Source organism: Passer domesticus, chromosome Z (genome assembly GCF_036417665.1).
Source record: "Passer domesticus isolate bPasDom1 chromosome Z, bPasDom1.hap1, whole genome shotgun sequence".
In the NCBI taxonomy this organism is placed as follows: Eukaryota; Metazoa; Chordata; class Aves; order Passeriformes; family Passeridae; genus Passer; species Passer domesticus.
The window spans coordinates 53,632,237-53,653,987 of NC_087512.1; the positions used below are offsets into that span (position 1 = coordinate 53,632,237).

Consider the following 21,751-nt stretch of genomic DNA (forward strand, 5'->3'; position numbering starts at 1 on the left):
TTCTATTGTTGCAAACACCATACTAATTAAATCCTTCAATAAGCTTATCAAGCTTCATCTCAAGCAGTAGGGCAGTCTAGATCAATTTGTGCATGTGCTAAAACTAACCTCCAGTTCAAATTATGTTTACCTGCTTTATATTTAGGTAACAATCCTAATTCTCTCCAGCCCCCATTTACAATAATAAGCAAGCTCTTTCCATCCCCTCTGGCACCTTCCTTTGATACTTTGCTTATACCTTCATGTCCTTGGCAGATAAACTGCCCACAGATTAATCTCTGAGGAACACCATCCTTGCAAATAAAAAAAAAAAGAATGCAGGAGGAAGTTTGATGCTAAAAATTAATGTTCTCTCTTCAGCCAGGTTCTTACATGTCTTAGAGCCATCTTTCTTGAATCTTTGAGTCCTGAAAAATTAAACCCACTGTTTTATGCTTTTGGCCTTAAAAAAATCCAAAAACTAAAACCCTATCTTACCAAACCCAAAAACAAAACACTCACACATGCACACACAGAAAAAAAACCCTGCAGAATTATACTTTGGTTCCTACTAATTCTAGAATGGGTAAACTATCAGCCATAGCAGCATTATATTAAGAATCACAAGCCTGGTATCTAGCTTACTGAAAAAGTCCATTTTCAACCCTCCCCCTCCAAATCACAGTTATTATCAGCATCTTCAGATGCTGATGCCCTCTAATTAAAATTTTGTAAATAATTTTCATAGGAAATAAAAACCATAGTAACATATTTAAGAAAACAGACATACTAATTCCAAGGCTTTTAAAAAATACCAGAAAAATCAGATTCTAATGAAGTTCTTTTGTTTCTTCATGTCTTTTTAATAGATGATCCAGCAAAAACCTTTCAATTGATGCTCTTGAAGAATTGCTATTTAAACATTTATGCAGAATTTCTAGTCCAATATATTTGAAACCCCTCTTTCTCTGAGCAGCATGTCAGAGCTTACTTATTTATCCGATTGCAGAAGTACTGCATAAACACAAGGTCTGACAGTATTCCGGAGAGAGAAAGGGGACACAACATTAACTTTAGTTAAGGATCTACAAAGTTCTAACAAGACTAGAATTTACCCACCTAGTGGCTTCCCCCTGTCCCCTGTCTGTTAGTCAATTGATAGTTCAGATTGCCAATCAATACTTTCCATGAGTTTCAACAGGTTGTAAGATTTAAATGCAGAAGTTTCCTCACCACACAGCTACCAAAACAACTGGCACAACACAAGACTTTGCAATGCTTCCTTCTAAATAGTCAGTCTAACTCAAATTTTCCACATATAGGCTATGGTTGAAAACATACTTTAGTGTTGAATCTTTTGAAAAACACAGGTTACAGATAAGAGGACATTTGACTTGGACATCTCTCTTCAAAGTCCTCCTTGGGTTTCTTTCCAAATATCCAGCAAAATTCATCAGAATTGCTGCCTTCCCAGTTTTGAAGTACTGATAACTGTGGGATTATTATGTGCTTTTAAGGGAACAGCGAGATTTTTCTCTATTGCAAACCACTTTTAATTGCAAAAACACCAAAGAACATCAATTCAGGTATATGCTTCTATGTTTCTCTCAAATAACTTCCTAAATACTTAATTCATACAGGAGTGTGAAAGTGCCAGCAGAAAGGTCCAGACAGAGCACAGTGAAGACAAAATATACCTCTGGAGGAAAAAAAAAAAGCTTCCATTGAGTCACATCATTTTTTTTCCCTTTACTGTTCCCCAGTTAAACAGCATTAGGTACATTTTGATATGTTTAACCTGCCTACCTGAAGGAAAATCTGAAAACCACACAGGAGATCAGCCATGACAAACTTTTTGTTTTCAAGCTCAGATTACCACTGAGTGCTTGAGACCTTTCACAAATAAATAAAATCTTTTTGTACCACAACTTCTTTTAATGCAAAAAACCGAGTATTTGAGTAAATAAGTACAGAAACAGTAAACATGACTGGTTTTGACCCTTCCTATGCCAAAGGAAGAGGAGCAATAGCCACGTGAAGTAGGCAATCACAAACATTAACCACCATGTGACCATACAATGCAATCATAAAGATAAAAAAGCTGAAGGGCAAAACTGGGCTTTAAAACAGTTGCTGGTGAAGAGGAAAGTCCATTCTCTACTCTGAAGCACACAACTTGCAGCAAAGATTCTCTCCTACTTCAAGCTTGGGGGAGAGAGAGAGAGAGAGAGAGAGACACTGAAACAAACTGTGCTTCTGCTAACAACTCATTTCCATTCAAGAAAAAAAAGCAAACAACCCAGGGAAAAAAAAAAACCACCCACAAAAAACCCCCAGAAAAACAAAACAAACAAACAAAAAACCCCAACAACAACAACAACCAACAGCTGCTTTTTCTTCCTAGTCTGAAAAATTTCACACTTCAATGTTCAAACATATGGATAAAGATGCAGATGCAAATCAGGGCAAGTGCAAAGTGCAATAGTAGTCTTAATAACCTAAGCTGATATGAAGTACAAGTACAGGTTTTCAATTAGGTTGCTGCTTCAGTCCTTTTTACCAGGTCACAACTTAAGTGGCAAGGCAATGAAAAATCCAACTACTAGGCTGAAGTTTTCAATGCAGCATCTCTTTAATATATATGTAAGGCCAAAATAGTACTGAAATCAAAAGCAACAGCCCCAGCTGAGTATTCAAGATCTGGGTTTTATTACTTTTGTTTTAGTTTTGGCATGATCCAAACCTGGTCTCTAAATTAATCAACCTTTTTTCCAAATGAATGTCCTGTAATTTTTCAGTCTTAAAGCAAGCAGAGATAAGAGGCAGATTAATTAGAGTGCTGCAAACCTATTACCTTGGAACATGATGATGTAAAGATAGACTTTTCAATTCTGGAACTCATACATCTCATCATAATAACTGTGAAACATGTTATTACAGAGAGGTCAGATCAATAAGATGTTTGGTTGTCTACAGTATTCCAGCTTTTTCAAAAAACACACATAGCATGTTTCAGCATTCTCCATCAAAACATTACTTCCTGTGTCTTAGTGGGTTTATTTGAAACTGGACACTAAAAGTGTGGTTCAGGTGCTCCAAATGTAAATAATCCAGCCTTCCAACTCAAAGACCATATGTTAGTTTTACTTTTCCCATAGGTATCACACAGCATACTAATGTTTCAACTCCCTGTTAGACACCAAAACTGCTTTTATCTAAAAAAAAACCTGATGCAAAATATTAAGTTTCAGAGACCATATTGAGACAATAGTTATTTCAACTTGATCATATGTTCACTACATCCCTGCCACATTTATCTTATTCTTAAATATCCTTTGACATGTGAAAACCCATTTCTTTTACAAGATCTAATTTAGACTGTTATGCAAAGGTTGCATCAATGAAGTGCAGGGATTAAGAACAATTAAAAACCAAGACCCTTGAAAAGATTATTTCAAGCAGACACTCTAAATTATATTTATAGCCTCTATGTTTCATGTATTTGTTGTACAAGCTGTTGCTCTTCTGCAAATATTTGTCTCAACTAATTGAGATATATAGTCAAGATTTTTATTTTTTTAATGTAATGACATTATTTAGATTTTTTATTTAATGACAGTATTTATTTTGATTTAATGACATTTATTTTGATTTAATGACATATGAATTTTCCTTCATATGCAATAGGCACTGGGTGTGTCACACTTTTTCTACTTTTCTCCTGCCACCACCATCTTCTCTTCTCTACTTTATCAAAACCCCCATTTTCCTGTCATCATTTCAATTTCTACCTTTAAATACAGCAGTTGTAAGTTATTCTGTTTAATTTTGGTATTATCTTCAGTAATATTTTGTAACTGAATTTTGTTGAGTAAAGTTTTCATTATGCTTGTCAGAATTTATACTCAGAAAAAAAGTGATCCATACCTGACATGTAGACAAGCAGTGCAATATAATCACATCATCACTTTTAAAACTTCAGTACCAAGGACCAAAAAGTCACCCTGCTCTCCTTAATACATCTGTTATGCTCAGCAATTTGCACTAATTATAAACAGCTGCCTCAACTTTTACCTCTGGAAACCTAATGTAATGTGAAGATAGCAATAGGACCACAGAATACAACTATTTTCTTGAAATACCTTTGGCAGTTTAACTCACTTCCCTTTCTTTTGGTTTTTTCCTTCCTTTACTCTCCTTCCCCATCTCCCTACCTCCACCCCCCACCCCATCACCCAAAACTGAGAAACAGTTTTGTAGAAGTGTAAATTTGATTCTTAACTGTTGCAAAACAACTTAGTGTTTCTGTTTGAAAAGTAAAACTGAGGTTAATAGGAATTTCCACCCTGGGCACAAGAATTTTCACACTGGGTACAAAAAAACCCAGGAATCAGATTAACTTAAGGTTACACTTCAGGAAACTTAGGCCACAGGATGCCAAGTTTTTCAAGGATATACCATAGGAAATATCCCACTGTTGTATTTACAGCACACTACACTGTGCTGCCCTTGAAGTGTTCCACTTGCAGGGGACAGATCACTGCACACAAAACTCACAAAAAACAGTAAACCAGTGACAGAAGTCCAACCAGATGACTGTGTTCTGACTGTCATTTAGAGATGGACTCGTGTCATGAACAGAAAATTTTTAAAACTGCCCCTTCCTTAAGTATAACTTTTCCTCTAATTTCACTGACAGTTATGTTCCCAACTAAAAAGCAAACACCAGGTTATGTAATGGTTATTGTTTACCCATTACAAACTTATTTTAAAAGCTTGTACTGGTTTTGGCTGGGGTAGAGTCACTGTGGTCAGTATGGTGCTGCGATCTGGATTTGCTCTGATAAAAGGGTTGGCAACAGAGAGATGATTTTGTCATTTCTGAGCAGGGCTTGCACAAAGCCAAGGCCTCTCCTGCATCTCAGCCCATGAGTTTTCTCATTTTACTCTTCTGATTCTCTTCCCTGCACCACCAGGGCAGCAGTGGAGCATAGTGGAGCTGAGCTGCTCACTGGGGTTGAACCACAACAGAACTAAGGTCACCAAGCTATGCCAGATGTCATCTGGCCAGCATAATTACTTTTTTTAAGGTTATTTCCTTGAAGAGTATGTAAAAACTGTACCTGTGTTGAACATTTCCAGCATGAATGGCTTCTGGTGGAACTCTCCAGGGGCAACTTATTCTTCCTCCAGGAAGTCGCTTGAAATCAAACTGGCAGCAAATTTTTGGATCCGGGCCACAAGTATGAGGAACATCATAGCTATAGAAAGGCATCATATGACAAAGAATATCTGTACTGGATCCCAAATCTGGAATTAAATAGAGTAAAACTTTAAAATAAACCCTTTCAGATTTGCCAAAAGTAAATCAATCCCATATTCTCAGTCCAAGGATTGTATTGAAAAGATACCATACCAAGAAACAATTTCTTATTTTGAATATCCATAGTTTAAGTCTATTTTTGTATGTACCTTATATGTATAAAGAGGTTAAAACAGAGATACAACCAAGATTGGAATGTTTTAGTGAAGCACCAGCTGATTGGGAAAGACAGGAACAAATGCTAGGTGTGTTTTACCCAGATAAAACTTGTGATTTTCAGAATTTTAGATTATAATAAATAAACATCTTCTAAACTTTGAGTGGATTAAAACAACAACTTAAAAAAAAATTATCAAAACAAAACAAAGAAAAAACCAAACCAAAAGCCAATCACCCTCCTGTCATTGCCTCCTTAGCACAATACTTAAATTAGTTGAAATGTTTCCTCACACACTTCATTTCCACATAGTAGAAAATAAAGGAGTAGGAGGAAAAAGAAAAGTGAAAACATGGAAAAGAATTTTTCACACCTTTTACTTTTGCAAGGAATATGAGAGAATGGAAAAAACAAGAGAAGGTAAAAGCAAAATTAAAAGTGAAAAGAAAGGAAGATCACAGGAACAATGGCAATTATATCAGTTTTATATTTAGTGCCTTTCCTAACTCACAAATATTCTCATTTCCCCTTCTGTTATTCAAAGAGGGAGGGGGAAATTAAAAAAAAAATCTCATCAATTTAAGCTAGATAAAAGGCCCTTTTTTAAACAGAATTGCAAGTTTAAAATTTTCAGGTCTAGACAAACTCTGCTAAATCTGTAAATATTTATGTCTGTAAATATTTCCACAGTACTTATTCTCTTCATATTTTATCTGTGTAAATTAACAAAATAAATTGACAAAAAGGAAGAACACATACCCCAGTTCTGTCTCCAAAAAAATTCTAGTGTCTTTTGTGTTGCAAAATGTTTTTTAATTGAATAATGAACTCTCTGTATAAGCATTTTGGAAAATCCTGTGCGCTTCAGAAGGTAGGCCATTGTTGGTGAATGCCCAAATGGATCGATTGCCCATCCAGACTTTGGTTTTACTCCTGTTGACAAAAGTAAAAGCTCTACTTTTCACTCAAAAAAAGTTATTCCAATAATTTAAATGAGAGTACTACAGATAAGATTTCCAAGATTATATACCCAGTTAAGTGTTAAACCTCCTGCAGAACCCTAGAACTAAAAAACTAGAAGTAAACAGTTAAACAAACAAAATATCTTATAAGTAAGGCATTCTAAAATAAATTTTAAACTTTAAAATAGTACTCATTGCTACACTGGTTCAAATTTGCATCAAACATCTTTATTTGGAATCATTAATTGATACACATCCTCTTTCATTAAAGTAGTTTACAGATATTATAATTAAAAAAGAAAGTTGAAAGAAAATTAATGGATGTGGATAGATAAATGCAAGAGCTTGTTGAAATTTCAGTTATTTAAATAATGTTAATATTTCTTGGCTTCAGAACTTTTTTTAAATGTATTAGTTTGTTGATCAATAGAATCCTGTTCATTAATACTCTCTCTTTTCACTAAAATTCATGCTAGTAAATAAAGAAGCTACATTTAACACTTGTTAATTCATCAACATGTTTCCTTTGGCACTTTTTACTGTCTTTCCAAGAAAAAAAACACATTAAGGAATGCATTACCCTTTTATTAGGTCTTCCCTTCCCCCTCCAATTATGTCAAGCTGTGTTTATGGAAATTGCAATCTAAGAACAACAGTGGAACAGCTTTCCAAAATAATTTCAGTTAATTGGGTGAAACAATGACAATTTATTATTAAAATCACTGTACAAATATTTTCTATATAAAAAGACTTCTCTCCTCTTGTGGAACTAAACAAAAGAACATCCCAAAGGCAGCAAAACAGTTCAGCCAATGTAACTGCAGTCAGTAATTCCTCAATCCTAACATTACTATGGGTTAGGCTTTATAACTACTACTAATACTGCTGCTACATTTAATATTTTTAAAGCCTTACAGAAGAGAATCTAATAAACACAGAGCAGGCAGAATAGATCCAAACACATAAAAGCAGTATTAATTTTTAAGTAGTTTTAAGAATTTTGTCATGATATTCAAAAGACAGAAAAGGCAATTAAGGGCTGTTTTGACCAGCCAAGGGGACTAAAATTTAGCATTGTTTAGTGTTTAGTATTTGATTATGACAATACTATATGCAGGTCTTATATTGATCAAGACAAAATGCTGTGGCAAAAAATTGGTCAAATACACTTAATCCAGGAACTTTTATCTGCAAACATGAACAGCAAATACCAGACATGATCCAACAGCTTCCTGTAAGTGGTCTGGTTTAATGATTCAGGAAAGCTGAGAAAAAAGAGCCTTCTAAAGACCTCAGAAATTTAACAAAATTTTTCTGACTTCTTGCATTAACATAGTTAAATTTTAGATTCATGTACATACCAAGGTTCTTTTCTAGCCACTGGTGTCCTTCTATCAGCTGGTCAATTAAAGCAAAATAATGAGAAGAAGCTTCATCAGGCATGACCCATCCTCCTGTTACAATTTCAAATTGTCCATCTTTTATTAACCTGAAAAATACAAAAATCATATTCAGAATCTTTCATATGAAAACACACTTATAAAATCAATTTCTGTATACTCAACAGGCAATCATCAGCAACACGATTCCAAAATCTAAATCGTTTTTGCTATTTCCATCACTAGGCTACATTTCTTTAATCAAACAGGAATAAAAATTAACTGCTGAACAGTGAAGTATTTCATGTCCTTGTGCAAAGAAAACCAGTTCTACTGCATGTGCTATATTAGATTTTTTAAAAATCAGGAAGAAAGCTGTTTCCTGCACAGATTACAAAAATAAAAAAAAAATGTAACACAGCATTGAAGGCTAACTGAGCTGCTTAGATACTGCACATTTCAAGCACTGCTTGAAATATCTCCCCACCTTTGATCTAATATTCTTTTTAGAGTTTTAGAGAGCTGATAGATCTTGGAAGTTTATTGTATTTATAAACGTTTCAGAACATCTCACTCATCAAAATGCTGTCTTGAAACAGGTCACAGGACAACCCAGTCTCTCCATTGTCAGTGAACATAAAGATCACACTCCCAGCACCAGGCTGTCCCTACAGTTTCAGCACTTACACTGTTCACCAGCGTAGAATTGTTTAATGAATTCAAGAAAAAACCTACAGTGAACTCATAAAAACTTAGTCCCATCACAGACGGTACCCATACGAGTAATGAAAATCATGCAACAAAAATTTAAGTGCATCTTCTCCAAGTCTTCTCCAGACTCAAGTGCAGCTTAACCAATATCTGACTCATCTGAAGAGAGGACGTAGTTCCCTAGTGACTGTCATTTACTGTTTAATGTGTTCCAAGAGATATTTTTATGTCAAAAAAACCACAGCTGTGCTATAACACTCACCCACTGCACATAACTTTTTTTAATAAGCAGCTTTTTTGCCTAGATCACGAAATTTCCACCATTACCTAACCTTTGAGCCTGTGAAGGTCTCACGGATTTAAATACATACTGCAACACATGCATCTCAAAGAGGGGCATAAGAAGGAGGCTATCACAAGGATGAGCTAAGAACTGTCAAGTAAAAATAAGAAAAAAAGTCCCCAGTTTTTGAAAACTACAAACCAGATCCATACTACAAGTTTATCCAAGCAGCCTGCTTCTTGTCCCAATGCCTAGGCAAACTAGGCATTTTACTTCTATATTCCATTTTGACTTGTGATTTCAAAAATGACTAAGAAGAGTAAGGGTGTAGAGTACATACCACTTTACAATTAAAGCAGATGCATGTTCATAAAACTCTTTGTACTTAAACACCAAAGAAACTCACAAATTTCAATTCAAATAAAAATCACATAAAATCTTCATGTGTGTTATAACAAGGAAAAAATACCATGTAGAAATAACTAGTATGAAAGATGTATTTATTTTATTGCAAATTCCTGAGCGCGATTTCAAATAAAGATTATATTTGCTACTCCCTTACAATTTCAATGAATGTTCATGGTTGTACATGGGAACTTTTAGTTAAATTTTTAGGCAACTCAGTAATTTGTCTTCATTTCCCTGAGCAGATTCCCATTTTGCAAATGGGAGAAAACCCAACCATGCCCAAAAATCAGAACTGAGGCAGTTAGTTGGTTTTTCTAGCAATTCCTCATCACAAGTGAAATCTCAAGTTTACAGTGTAGTCAAATACACAAAATCTCAAAACAAGATACACAGAAGAAAAGTTCAGTACTCAAACCTCTTAACAGCATCTTTTTTTTGGCTGTCTATTCCATCCCACCATTTTGAAAAGTAGGAAATTTCAGACCATATAAATTTTCTTCGGTTGTCTTCTTGCAGTTTTATAACCATGTTATTTAAAATATGCTGTGTCTGATCTCTGAAGTAATCATCAAAAGTCTTCAGCCAACCTAGGAAAAAGAAAATATAAATGAAGCCTGTTTAGAGAAGAGGCTTCTTAGTCTCTTTAGAGAATAGTCCCTTAGAGAACTGGCTCCTTCTCACTTCCCAGAAAAAGCTAAAAAAAAGCTTCTTTGTTCATAAAAAGCTTCACGTTTCATAGACAGCTTGAAGTGCTAAATTTCCAAGGAGTTTCTTTTTACAAATATTACACATTTTATTTCCTAATTGTATAAACATATGGAAATTATTAGACTTTTCTAGCTTTTCTATGCTTTGTATATTAGAAAATTTCATCAACAGAATACATGGACTCAAAAAATTATGCTTCAGTGGGATGCAAAGGAAAAAAAATTTTAACCACATTTTCAGATTTTACATGCTTACATTAAATTTTTTAACCACTTCATAATACCTTGCATTAGAGAGTATATGCATCTTTCTTCTGTAACTGCAGCTGAAAAAATTAAGTCTGTTACTTACAACTTGCTCTAAAATGTCACATTCCTACTCCTACCAGCTTTTGTCACATATCCCCATTTTAAGATTTTGTGAAAGCTTCCACATTATGTGAAGACAGCACTCCAGACAAATATTACACTAGTAATTCTACTCAGATTTACTAACTCAGCGCTGCTGAGCCACTATCTTTCTGACAGTGCCAGTCTACTCACAGGATACAGGATTAGGCTGTTATGCAATGACATTATATTGTTTCAAGGAAATTACATAAGTGCAGAAACTTTTACTACTAAAAAAATAATTCTCAAATTTAGTTTTAAAAAACTTTTTCATTAAATAAAGTCTGACTATTGACTCAGAAAGGATATATTATACTTTCTTTTAGGGATACAAAAACCCAAACATTCTTCTTAGAAATGCTGCCTTTAATTTGCAAAAAAGAAATAAAACCAACACTCCAGAGGAAAAGTTCTGAAGTTCTCAAAAATGGGTTTTTTTACAGATGTTTAGCATCTAGAGGACTCATCACCTTTGATACAAGTTTCTGTACAGATAGACAAGCAGGGTCTAATCTGTCTTAAAGGGGGAAAATTTTGTCAAGGTAGTTAATATGAGGGCTTAAAGCACAAAATTAAAACATACTTTCTTTAGAGGAATGGAAATAGCTTAATACAAAAAAAAAACAGTTGACAGTAAATTATTGCTATGCAATAGTTTAAAGGCTGAAAAAATGCGATGAATAATCTGAATTTGTAATCAGACTTCTTTCTGACCTCTTCCCACTTCAGTCTGGGTTGGTTTTTTTTAATAGATGCTTCCACTCAAAGAATTGAGATCATATAGCAAATTATTCTTTCTCAATTCTCATTTACTTTTCAATAAATTAAGGGAATATTTTACTGATAATTACATTAAAACTATCCACATTTATTAAGTCACCAGTTTATAGCTTTATACTAGAAATTTCTTCTGCAAGAGGCAGAATCATCCTAGAGCACAACTAAAGGAGAATAAATTAAAACCATGCTATGATTTTCCTGTATAGAAAAATATTATCATAATAAACTATTTTAAAATATTTTAATATTGCAGCAATAACAGCAAATTTATATTAAATTACTCTTCTGAACATTCTTAAAAACATTAATACACCAGCCTAACTAAAACACTGATTTAAGTGTCAAAGTAGCTGACAAAAGAATACAGTATGATGTAGGAAGAACAGTGTTATAATGAAATTACTGTTTTAACATACTTAGTTTATTAAGCTAAGGAAGATTTTTACATGGTTAACACACTCAACTGAATACAGTCCAGAGAGGCCTAGGAAATTTTTACAAGTATTCACAGATTTAGCTGAAAGCCAACTGAAAGCCCTCTAAAATGCAATTACAGTACATCTAGTTATTTATGAATTGAACAAAACATTCTGCATAGAAAAGGGCCTATAATGATAATCTAGTCCAACAGCCTGACCATTTCTGAATTGACCAAAAATAAAAATGTTGTTAAGAGCATTATCCAACTGCCTCTGAAACAACATCCCCATGAAGCTGCAGAGAGCAGTGAGCTCGCCCCTCAGCCTCCTTTTCTCCAAAACGTACAAACTCCAGCTCCTTAGCTGCCCCTTACTGGACAGCCCTTCTACCAGCTCCACTGGCCTCCTCTGGGTACATCCCAGTGCCGTCACATCCTTCCTAAAGTGTGCTGCTCTAAACCCCATGACTTACAGAGACTTTTCAATTTTGCACGGAAATTAATAAATTAAATTAAAATATTTTTTAAAAATTAAAATATTTTTTAAAAAACCAAAAGCTAAACAAAATAATGGATAAATCAACGTACCATTGCTAGCTAGAGGATTATTTCACATTTCAGTCCCTAATACAAGATAAGAATCTTCAACTCAAGTTCATTTTGTGCTTATCCACAAACTAAGGATTTGTTCCTAGGCTGATTGAAAAGGTTTACCAGTGCATTCTGAATAGGAAACTTTCAATACAAGGATAGTTTACACATGGAAAAATTGCAATAGTTTAAAGTTGCAATTACCAAGACTAAATATGCTATTAACAGCAAAATAATGCTTGGTGGTTTAAATGTACATAAAGCCCTTTGTCAACATAAAACACACAAGATCACAGAATCACTGAGGTAGTAAAAGACATCTGAGATTATTGAGTCCAACCTCTGACTAACCACCACCTTATAAATCATACCATGACACTGAGTGCCACATGCAGTTTTTCTTTTAACACCTCCAGGGATGGTGACTCCACCATTCCAATGTTTAACAACCCTGTAAACAAGAGAAAAAACAGTACCGTCTTTCATATTATTATGCTATGCTTGACTTAATACATATTGAGGACTTTGCTAGATACTTTCATTTTCTGCCAGCCTATTTGATAACAGAGGGTGCACACTGCTGAGCTGCTTGCCTTTTGATCCCCTCTCTCACACTTGTCCTCAAAAGTCTGGAAACTTGCTGGCTCCCCCCACCTCCATGAGATTTATCATCGTTATGCAGCTGTTTGTTTAATCAATTTTTTCCCACACTGTAATGTAAATTTACTTGGTTTGACAGCAGACTCCATGCATCATATTTGAATATCAACACAACTCATTGCTCTGCAAAAAATCCTGAAACATTTCATTAACTGATTTGCCACTATTCCCCTCTACACTTTCAAGTTCAAATTCTTTCTTGAAGCTCTATCAGCTCCTTGCACTAGCGAAAGGTAGTCTTGTGTCTTAGCATGGTTAACACAGATGTAGAGATAAAGGGAAACTTTCAGGACAAAATCAGAACAGAAGCTGCCAAATTAGCGTTATTCAAAAAGTAACTTTATTAAGCAAGGACACTTAACAATTTGATCATGACAGGGATCACAAATCCATAGCAAAAGTATTTAGGTACTGCTTACATATACCTGCAAGACTCCTGGGGTGGTTTTTTACATTTGCATTTTTGTCTTTTGGTTTAAAATAACTGTTGAAATAAAACAAAATGGGCTTTTCAATTGCTTACTTCCACAAGTCACCCTCCAATGTTTAAGAGGAAATGTGCCTTTAAAAAATTCTTGTTTCTGATGAAGTCTGTTTTAATAAGAGGCAGATCATCTAATGAATTTCTGAATTGTTATGCCAGTACCTATTAAACTAATGCATTTTTGATAGAAGTTTGCATCTCTGATTTACTTTTCAGGAGATCATGATTAATTTCACTGATTCTAAAATTCACCCATCAGTGACACTTCCTGCAACACAAGAAATTTGTGTAATTTATTTATTTTATGTCAGTATTAAATAAAACCAATAAATTTCAGCAAGCACTGTACAGCTTTCCAGAAAATAAAAGCGTTCTCTTTGCAAATATATTAGTGGAACACCACATCCTGGTCTTTAAAATGTACACCCAAGTTAGTAAAAATTATCAGTAATTTTTTTCTTTTTTTTTTACATTTATGCTTGAATCTTAACTAACTACCTCCTGTAAGAAGACACAGTTAAGTAACTTTTTTGATAGCTGAAAAAATAAGTAAAAAAAAGATGTCATAAACTGTGAGGATATCCTTGTTCTTAATTACATTCAAGCTCCACAAGTTTTTAATAAAAAAAGTAAAAGGTTTTCATAAAAAAAAAAAGCCAAAACAAACAAACAAACAAACAAAAACCACAAACAAACAAAAGGACATGTAGCCATGACTTCTTACCTCTAAAAGAAGAGCTCTAAAGAACTTAAGCACGGTGTGCATGTGTGTTTAATTGATCACACTTAGGCAATAACAATAAGGCAAATGCCAGAAATAAAACTGAAAGCTAAGTTTTAACTTATATTTTAACTATGATTACCCATGAAAATAATTTGGCATTAGTTCCTTTGTAGATTCAGCACTTTAAAAAGTCCCTTATTTTAAAGTAGACAATACAGACATAATTTTTTTTAATTTAGAAGTACTGCATCATTCTATGATGTAAAATACAGAACTGACATACAAGTTAATATTTTACGAATGTTTCTGACACAATGCTTCAGTGCTAATTTCAACAAAAAGTATCTTTTCAACAAAGATGAATGACTCACAGCCAAGACTGTGAAATAAAACTTGAGAAACCTGATGGCAAGGCAATTTCAAATTAAAACTAAAAGCTGTATAAGATTTTTTCTCATTTCTCTATTTCACATAGTCAAATCCAAGAAAGAAAGTCTCCTGAAACATTCTTGTGTTAGAGCATTCATTCTGATTCAAAAGGAATTAGATAGATGAGCTTCTTGTCCCCGCAAAATATGTACCAAAATAAAGTAATTTAGGTAGATGGAAGTACTCTGAAATTAAAAAAGTAAGACAGTGTATTTATTTTTCCAACAGCATACCTTAACTTGTAAAACATCTCTGCTCAAGGTAAAACAAGAATGACTTGACTTACCAGGCTTAATTTCATAAGCTTAACGAAAAAATTGAATGACTGCACATTTCCCAAAAAGTTAAATCTGCCATGATCTATGAGGTACTACCAAAATTATAATTAGACTTCTTACATTTTAAGTCCTATGCAAGATCTATTTTTGCCTTTGTACATATCAAATCTGTTGCCATCATAGTTAAGATGGAAAGGAAATTTCTGCTGATGAGCAGTTAAAAGTGTCCTTCCTGTAACAGTCCTGTTGATTTCCAAAGGAACTGCACCTCTTCTGCAAACACAGAAATACTGAAAAATAAGCCAGGAATAAAGCTCTAATTTCCCTCATTCAGCATATCACGAAAAACTTGTGAGCTGCCCATTTCTTGTATTTTGGTGAATCAGACAACAGTTTAAGCAATCTCTGTTCTGGTGAAGAAGTCATCAGAAAAACATATCCAGACCTGGTCAACAGAAAGCATACATGAAACTCCATGATGTATTAACAGTATCAAATTTTATGGTTAAGTTTACTTATATCTTAACACTGACTTAGTTCTATATAGATTTCCTCCTGAGAAATTGAGACTGTCTTAAATAATAAAAGGTGATTAATGTGAGTAGTAGTAAAGCAAAATTACCAATGTCATAGATAATTGATGAAGTGTTAAAAAGCAGTGTTTAGTTCTGACCTTTGTGCCCATACACTTGCATGTGGGTTGAGAAGCAAGAGAAAAATCAACTTCAGTCACTTTCAATTCCCCTTAAAAGCCACTTAAACTAGGTCTGTAATCGCCACATTCAGCAGTGAGATACAGGTACACACATATTTTAGAAAGCTCACAAGTCTCAATTCTTAAATAATTTAATGAGTAGCCATTACCAAAATTACTACAGATCAATAGATGAGGTGTCTAGAGGTGTCTTTTCCTCCCTCCAGTAATATACAATATTCATCTTTCAAGTCCATCTGTGCTGGCTGACAATCTTGCCAGCCCTGATCTAAGTTCTTCCCTTTGCATTTCAGCTGCCTCCTGCACTTCAGGCAGCCACAAAACACCACAGATGAAGCAGTGAGAGCCAACATAAGAGCTCTGCCAGCACAGTAGGTTATAGCTTGCTCCTTAATCTGCTCCTGATAGAATTGCCACCTATCTATGATAGCTATAATCTCACACAACAACCAAACTTCTCTCCATGGTTTAAGACATGCTACTGAGGTGCTCAAATCTTTATCAACTGCCAGCAACTAAAGCAATTGTGCCACCACTGATCAAAACTCTGAAGGAGACCCACTCTCAACCCATTTCCCAAAAGGGAAACACTTTAGCTACTGCAGAGAGAAGCACAAAGATCCCAAGTTTGCAGGTCACAGTTAAATTCACACAGAAGCAGTTAACCCAGTTTTAGCATCACAAAGTGTTTCAGAGCATTGGCACATTCAGTCATCCTCCAAAAAAGAAGGTGGAACTTAAACCCACCATCATCCCTACTGATTGCGTTTCACAGATGCACAGACTGACTTGCATGGAAAGGACCATGCAATTTCTAGCCCCACACTATGGACAGGGATGCCACCCCCTAGACAAAGTTATTTCAAGGCCCTTTCTTTGCCTTTGAGCTACACATTCTCAGTAGTATAACTGGTTATATGAAAAGTGAAAGAGGAAGTAGCTTCAGATGGGAAAACATAAAATCTAATGAGAATTTGAAGCTTCTTCAGCTAATATAGTTATACCTTTACTGACCCCATTTCTTGGTAAATATCTTTCACATATATTGAAATCACTAGAACCGGCAGTAAAATTACCTCATTACTTGAATAGACACTGGTGAAGTATTACCAAATCTCTTCACAGGTTACCTCAGGAGATTTCCCTGCAGCTCCTAAACTTCATGTGCCTGAAAGTTACCTCAGCCTACACTGTGCACAAGGTTTTTTTTCAATTCAGGTAAAGACATTCCAGGAGGGCAGATGTGACACCAGGCCAATGGCCTCTAGTGAACTGTCCTGTACCAGCTAGGATGTGATCCCAACAGCTTCAACAGAAAAAAGGGAGACAGATAAACTCCACAGACCATTCTAGTAGACCCAAGAGAACGAGAACTTCTGTATATTGCCTTAGGATTGCTTTGATTCCCAAAGCTGCTTGTTTCAAGGGAAGTTTTTAGGAGAACTACAACCAGAGAGGAAATAAACGGACACAAGTACAAAGATAGTTCAATAAATAGGCAGAGCTAGGTCTATACTGTGATTATTTGCTCTGAATATTTCTACCATATCCATACTACATAAATTTACCTGTCATAACTGCACAGTAATATCGTAATTCCACATTCCAGCATTCATTTTCTTTGAAAAAGCTATATACATGCAAATAAAAGACATTTATGTTTAAACCTTCACTCAGATCCACAGTACTTTATACAACAAATTTGAGTTTAGAGAGGTATACAGTAGTAAAATTTAATATCACTTAAATTGTGGCTTTCTGTGACAATAACCAGCGCTACCACATCTCATGGTCAGTATACATGTATCAGGACCACAGTGTAGCAGTATAATTTACTTCTTGGTAAATTTTACCAAGAAGTCATTCCAAAATAAAGGAACACTTCTCCATTTTGTTTATTACACTGTAAACGTACTTGGGTGGAAATGAAATTACATAGATATACCTAGATTTCTGTTTAACTCTAGACTTTTCACTATCCCAATATAGGTTGGGGGTGTGCACAAAAAAAAAGTGAAGAAAGTGTCAAAAAATTCAGATTTGCCATTGTCACATCTTCTAAAAGCACATTTTTTTAGCACAGGCTGAGGACTAAATATCTACGACAGTCCAGAAAATCAAAATAAGAATTGATGGTATTTAATGCAGCAATGTATAAACTGAATGTGTTACCAGAAATTCACACTTTTCAATATCAACACTGAAGTTCTGCTCCAATTAATAAATTCAGTAGACATACAACTTGTATCATAGCAGTTGTCATTGGAAGTCAATGACATTTAAATCATACAACTGTTTCACTGCCTTGCTAGACTTGAGTCTAACATATTAACTGGTAGGCTTCAAAAAAAACCCCAAATCTTAACAGAAATGGCAATGCATTTCCTAATTCAAAAGTCTCTAGATACTCAAATCAATTCAGTTAACATAATACCTGGATCATTATGTGAGTGAGGCACAACAAAAACTTGAAGTGGTTCGCTGTCCCATTCATTTTCATTGTATGTGATATCAAATCCTTGTTTCCAAACGCCACCATCTGGATTATCAAAAGGAAGAATGTCGTAGACATCCAGCATCTAAAAAAGAAAAATTAAAGGAATATAAAACATGAATTAACAGAAACAGTTCTGCTATTAAAAAACAAAGCTGTTTTCACCTAAAATGGAACAGCTTGTTCATTACAGAGGGAAGGATGATGTGCCAAAGGAATAGAAAACTGACAAATGAGAGCAAGTTTCAAATCACGCTAGGACACCCAAGACACAGCTGCCAGGAGAGGAGCATTTGGAAGGCTCTGTTCTGAGAAAACTGACATTGATTAGATAAACAGTAGGATTAAGAGCCTTAAGTCACAAAAATTATGGCAGCAGCTCACAATGGTATTGGGGAGGGGAGTATGAAGAGGATTATACAGAATAACACAGTACAGTAAACACAGGAATGCAGGAAACAAAGGAAATAAACTGAGCAAGAAGGAATGACACCATGAGAGAGATAGAGGCAAACATCAAAATCACAAAAAGACACTGACAGAAGCTATCAACAAAAATGTTGATAACTACAGCCAACTGCTATAACAAAGCTTCTTGTACGTTTCCTGTTCCCCAGTACATTAATTGTACAAGTAAGGATATATTTCACTTGTCCATGCAAATAAAAAGGTTACAGATAAATAAAGCAACTCTAGAATTAATGTAACAAGTTCCTATGAAACTTAGGGAACACCATACAGCTTCAAAGAGAGTCTACTAATATGAGATCCAAGAAATTTTTTTTGTAAGGCTCTGGTTTGCTTTTAAGAAAGAAGATAACATACAAACATGAATTGACATCAGACAATCAATTCCTGACACTCTAGTTTAATAACTAAACTTTAATCAGTTCCAAACCCATGTTAGAATACAACTGTACACCTGACAAACTTTCTACAAAAACCAGTTCATCTACACGAACAAAGGACCAGCAGTCATTCACTACTTCAACACCACAACAGTTAAACCTTCCCAGTGGTAAGGTGCTTTCTGTCCTGCTAGAAAAACTTTAAAAAACTACAGACATCTGAAACAAATATTAAGAAATTTGCAAGGCCTAAATTGCAAAGCCTAAAGAAATTAAGGCTTTGCAATAGTTGACTTTGGCCTCTACCCAGCTGATCTCTCATTTTTCCTCATCATGGGGAGAAATATAAAATCTGATGGATGAAGATAAAAACAGGGAGATCACTTACCAATTTTCATTACAGGAAAAACAGACCTGACTTTGGGAACATTAAATTAATCCGTTGCCTTTTAAAATACAGTTGGATAGTGAGAGATAAGTCCATAATGTTTCCTCTCTGTCGTTCTCTCCTTCTCACATGTTTTGCCTTCTCCAGCATGGGAGCCACAAGACACAGCACGTCAGGAACTCCTCCAGTGAGGATCCCCCACAGGCTTCAGTTTCTCCTGAAAATATCCACCTATTCTGGCAAGATCAGGTTTCAGGGAGACTCTTTCTCCACTATGGTCTTCCCAAACTGCTCCAGTGACTAGAATGCCTTCTCTGCTTCCTTCATCAAGGACCATGGTGTTCACAGGATGGTCTGTCCCCCATTTTTGGCCTTTAGACTGTCAGGCAGCATTTTACCCTTTCTTAAAACCCATTCTGCCAGAGGTACTGACATGCTTTGCTGATGGAGACTGTATCCTGTGGTGGGTCTGGAGCTGTGTCTGGCACGGGGCAGGACTGGCCTCTCCTCACAGGTACTGGAGACCCTCACTGCCAACACCTGGACATCTCCTCCCAGAGCATTCCACCCTCACCTCTGTGAAATACTTACTTAAGAACAGTCAATAAAATATATATTAATCATACAGTCTTCACAAACTTCATCTACATTAACAAAAAATCCCCAACATTTCCTATACTAAAATCAAAGTGACATAAAAATCCTGAGAAGTTTTTTACATACACCCACATACAAGGTAAATCTGCATTCCTTGCCCTTTCACCTCACAAGAACAACAAAAGAATCCCCACAGTTGTTTCACTCTGGCAATGTTCAATCCAAGTTTTGGGCATACCATTCGCTATCTCTTAATCCTCAAGAATAAGGAAGAGCAGTGGGTTGACCTTGGATGGGTTGGAATCTGACAGCCAGAAAAGGTCAATCCACTACAGGCCTTTAGCTTAAGGTATAAAGGAAATTAAGTAATGTAAGAACGGAATGCAACTCAGCAATCCTACATCTAGCAGGGCCTCACTGGTCCTGCAGCATGCCCTAGACACCTAAAACCTGTGAGGGATTCCACATACACCAGGCATCTATGGCCTGTACGAGATGGTCTTGTCACATCACTGGTCCCCCAGGATTGCTTCGAACTTTGGACAATATTGATTAGTGAAAAACACAGGTGCAATACTTGAAGATCTGTTCATTCTGTACTGTCAGCTTGAAGGGCCCAAATAAGATTTATGCTGAAGTTGGCTAGCCTAATAGCATATATTCTAAATACACTATTAGGCTGATTTATATATTAGATAAATAATAAATAATACATATTTTATATAACATAGATAATATTTTATTATTTCTAAATACACTATTTTCTAAAACCCGAGTTTGAAGAACTGTAATTTTTTCTCTGCAACACAATGTTCTGAAGAAAATGTAAGTGCATACTTTATAAATTTGCCACTTAACAATGAATGGCCTTAATACTGATAAACTCTTTGGACATTCCAACCATGAAAATATGATTTGATTAAAAAGTAGTAATTAATTGAATTGCACACATTCCTATGAATATTTTCTTATGGATGCAGTCTGAATTTAACAAGCAACTTTCTGCACTCTTCAAGATGCAAAATTTTACGGTCTTACCATTCATATTTTTTTTCCCCTGACATCTACAACTTTACAGCTACTTCAAACCAAGCTGATATGACTATGAGCTCAAGAGACAGAAACTGCTATTCAGGAAATAGGTCTTGGAGTCCCTGACCCATCATCTAGAGATGCTTGCTTCCCTGGAAAGGTATAAATCCTGGGTATTGTAGAGGAACTACTGAAGCTTGTCCAAATCAATGGCTACTATCCCTTGTTATACTTCCATGTGGGTATCAGTGATACTGCCAGAGGCAACACAGACTGCATAAAAACTTGACTACAGAATTCTGCAGTTAATCAAGGTGAAAAGGTCACTAGTATCCACCAGTGAGGGGGATAAGAGTATAAGAGGAGGACACTGCTAGTATAGATAAATAATTGGCCTCGGAGTTGGTGTTTCGGGTTCTCTGACCCTGTTTTCAGATCTGTGTCTGCTTGGGAGAGAAGAAATCCAGCTAAGGACAACAGAGGTACCTTTGCCAGGAAAACAGCGGAACTATTAAGGAGCTTCTGGCTACGAATAAAAGAAGACTGACAGAATCAACAGCAGCCCTGTGAGGGAGCAGTTGTCAGGAATGATGTCACATGGAAGGATTTTCAAAAAAATATAAGAAATCAATAAAACTGGGCCACCTCCAACATTTGTAGATATGGAAGGAAGTACCCACAAGGCGCAATCACACAGAAATCCCCAAAATCCTTCCTGGGACATCAGCATGCTGGGGTGCCTCTCCGAAGGCATCCTGGCCTGTATCAGAGACAATGAGGCCAGCATAACCAGGGAAGTAATTGTCTCTTCTTGAAACAGGGCCAGCTCAGGGAATACCTAAACTAATCAGACATATCTAAGCCAATGGGCCCTGGTGGGATGCACCCATGAGTGCTGGCTTTTGTCACTGCAAGGCCAAACTTAAAAGGCTTTGAAGGATTGTGGTGATTAGGAGAAATGCCCAAAGACTGAAGGAAAGCAACATCACTCCTGTCTTCAAGAATGACAAGAAG

At 35.6% G+C, this 21,751-nt stretch overlaps 1 protein-coding gene across 1 annotated transcript in view; it reads right to left on the reverse strand.

Annotated features, from left to right (window-relative positions):
* Nucleotides 1–21,751, reverse strand: part of MAN2A1 (mannosidase alpha class 2A member 1) — a 105,266-nt gene that overhangs the window by 67,661 nt on the left and 15,854 nt on the right. Inside the window, exons 3-7 of the mRNA XM_064403057.1 lie at nucleotides 17,813–17,957; nucleotides 9,618–9,789; nucleotides 7,783–7,910; nucleotides 6,219–6,392; nucleotides 5,103–5,289 (exon numbers count right to left, since the gene is read on the reverse strand). Coding sequence (XP_064259127.1) covers nucleotides 5,103–5,289; nucleotides 6,219–6,392; nucleotides 7,783–7,910; nucleotides 9,618–9,789; nucleotides 17,813–17,957 — 806 coding nt within the window. The remainder of the gene's footprint in view (nucleotides 1–5,102; nucleotides 5,290–6,218; nucleotides 6,393–7,782; nucleotides 7,911–9,617; nucleotides 9,790–17,812; nucleotides 17,958–21,751) is intronic.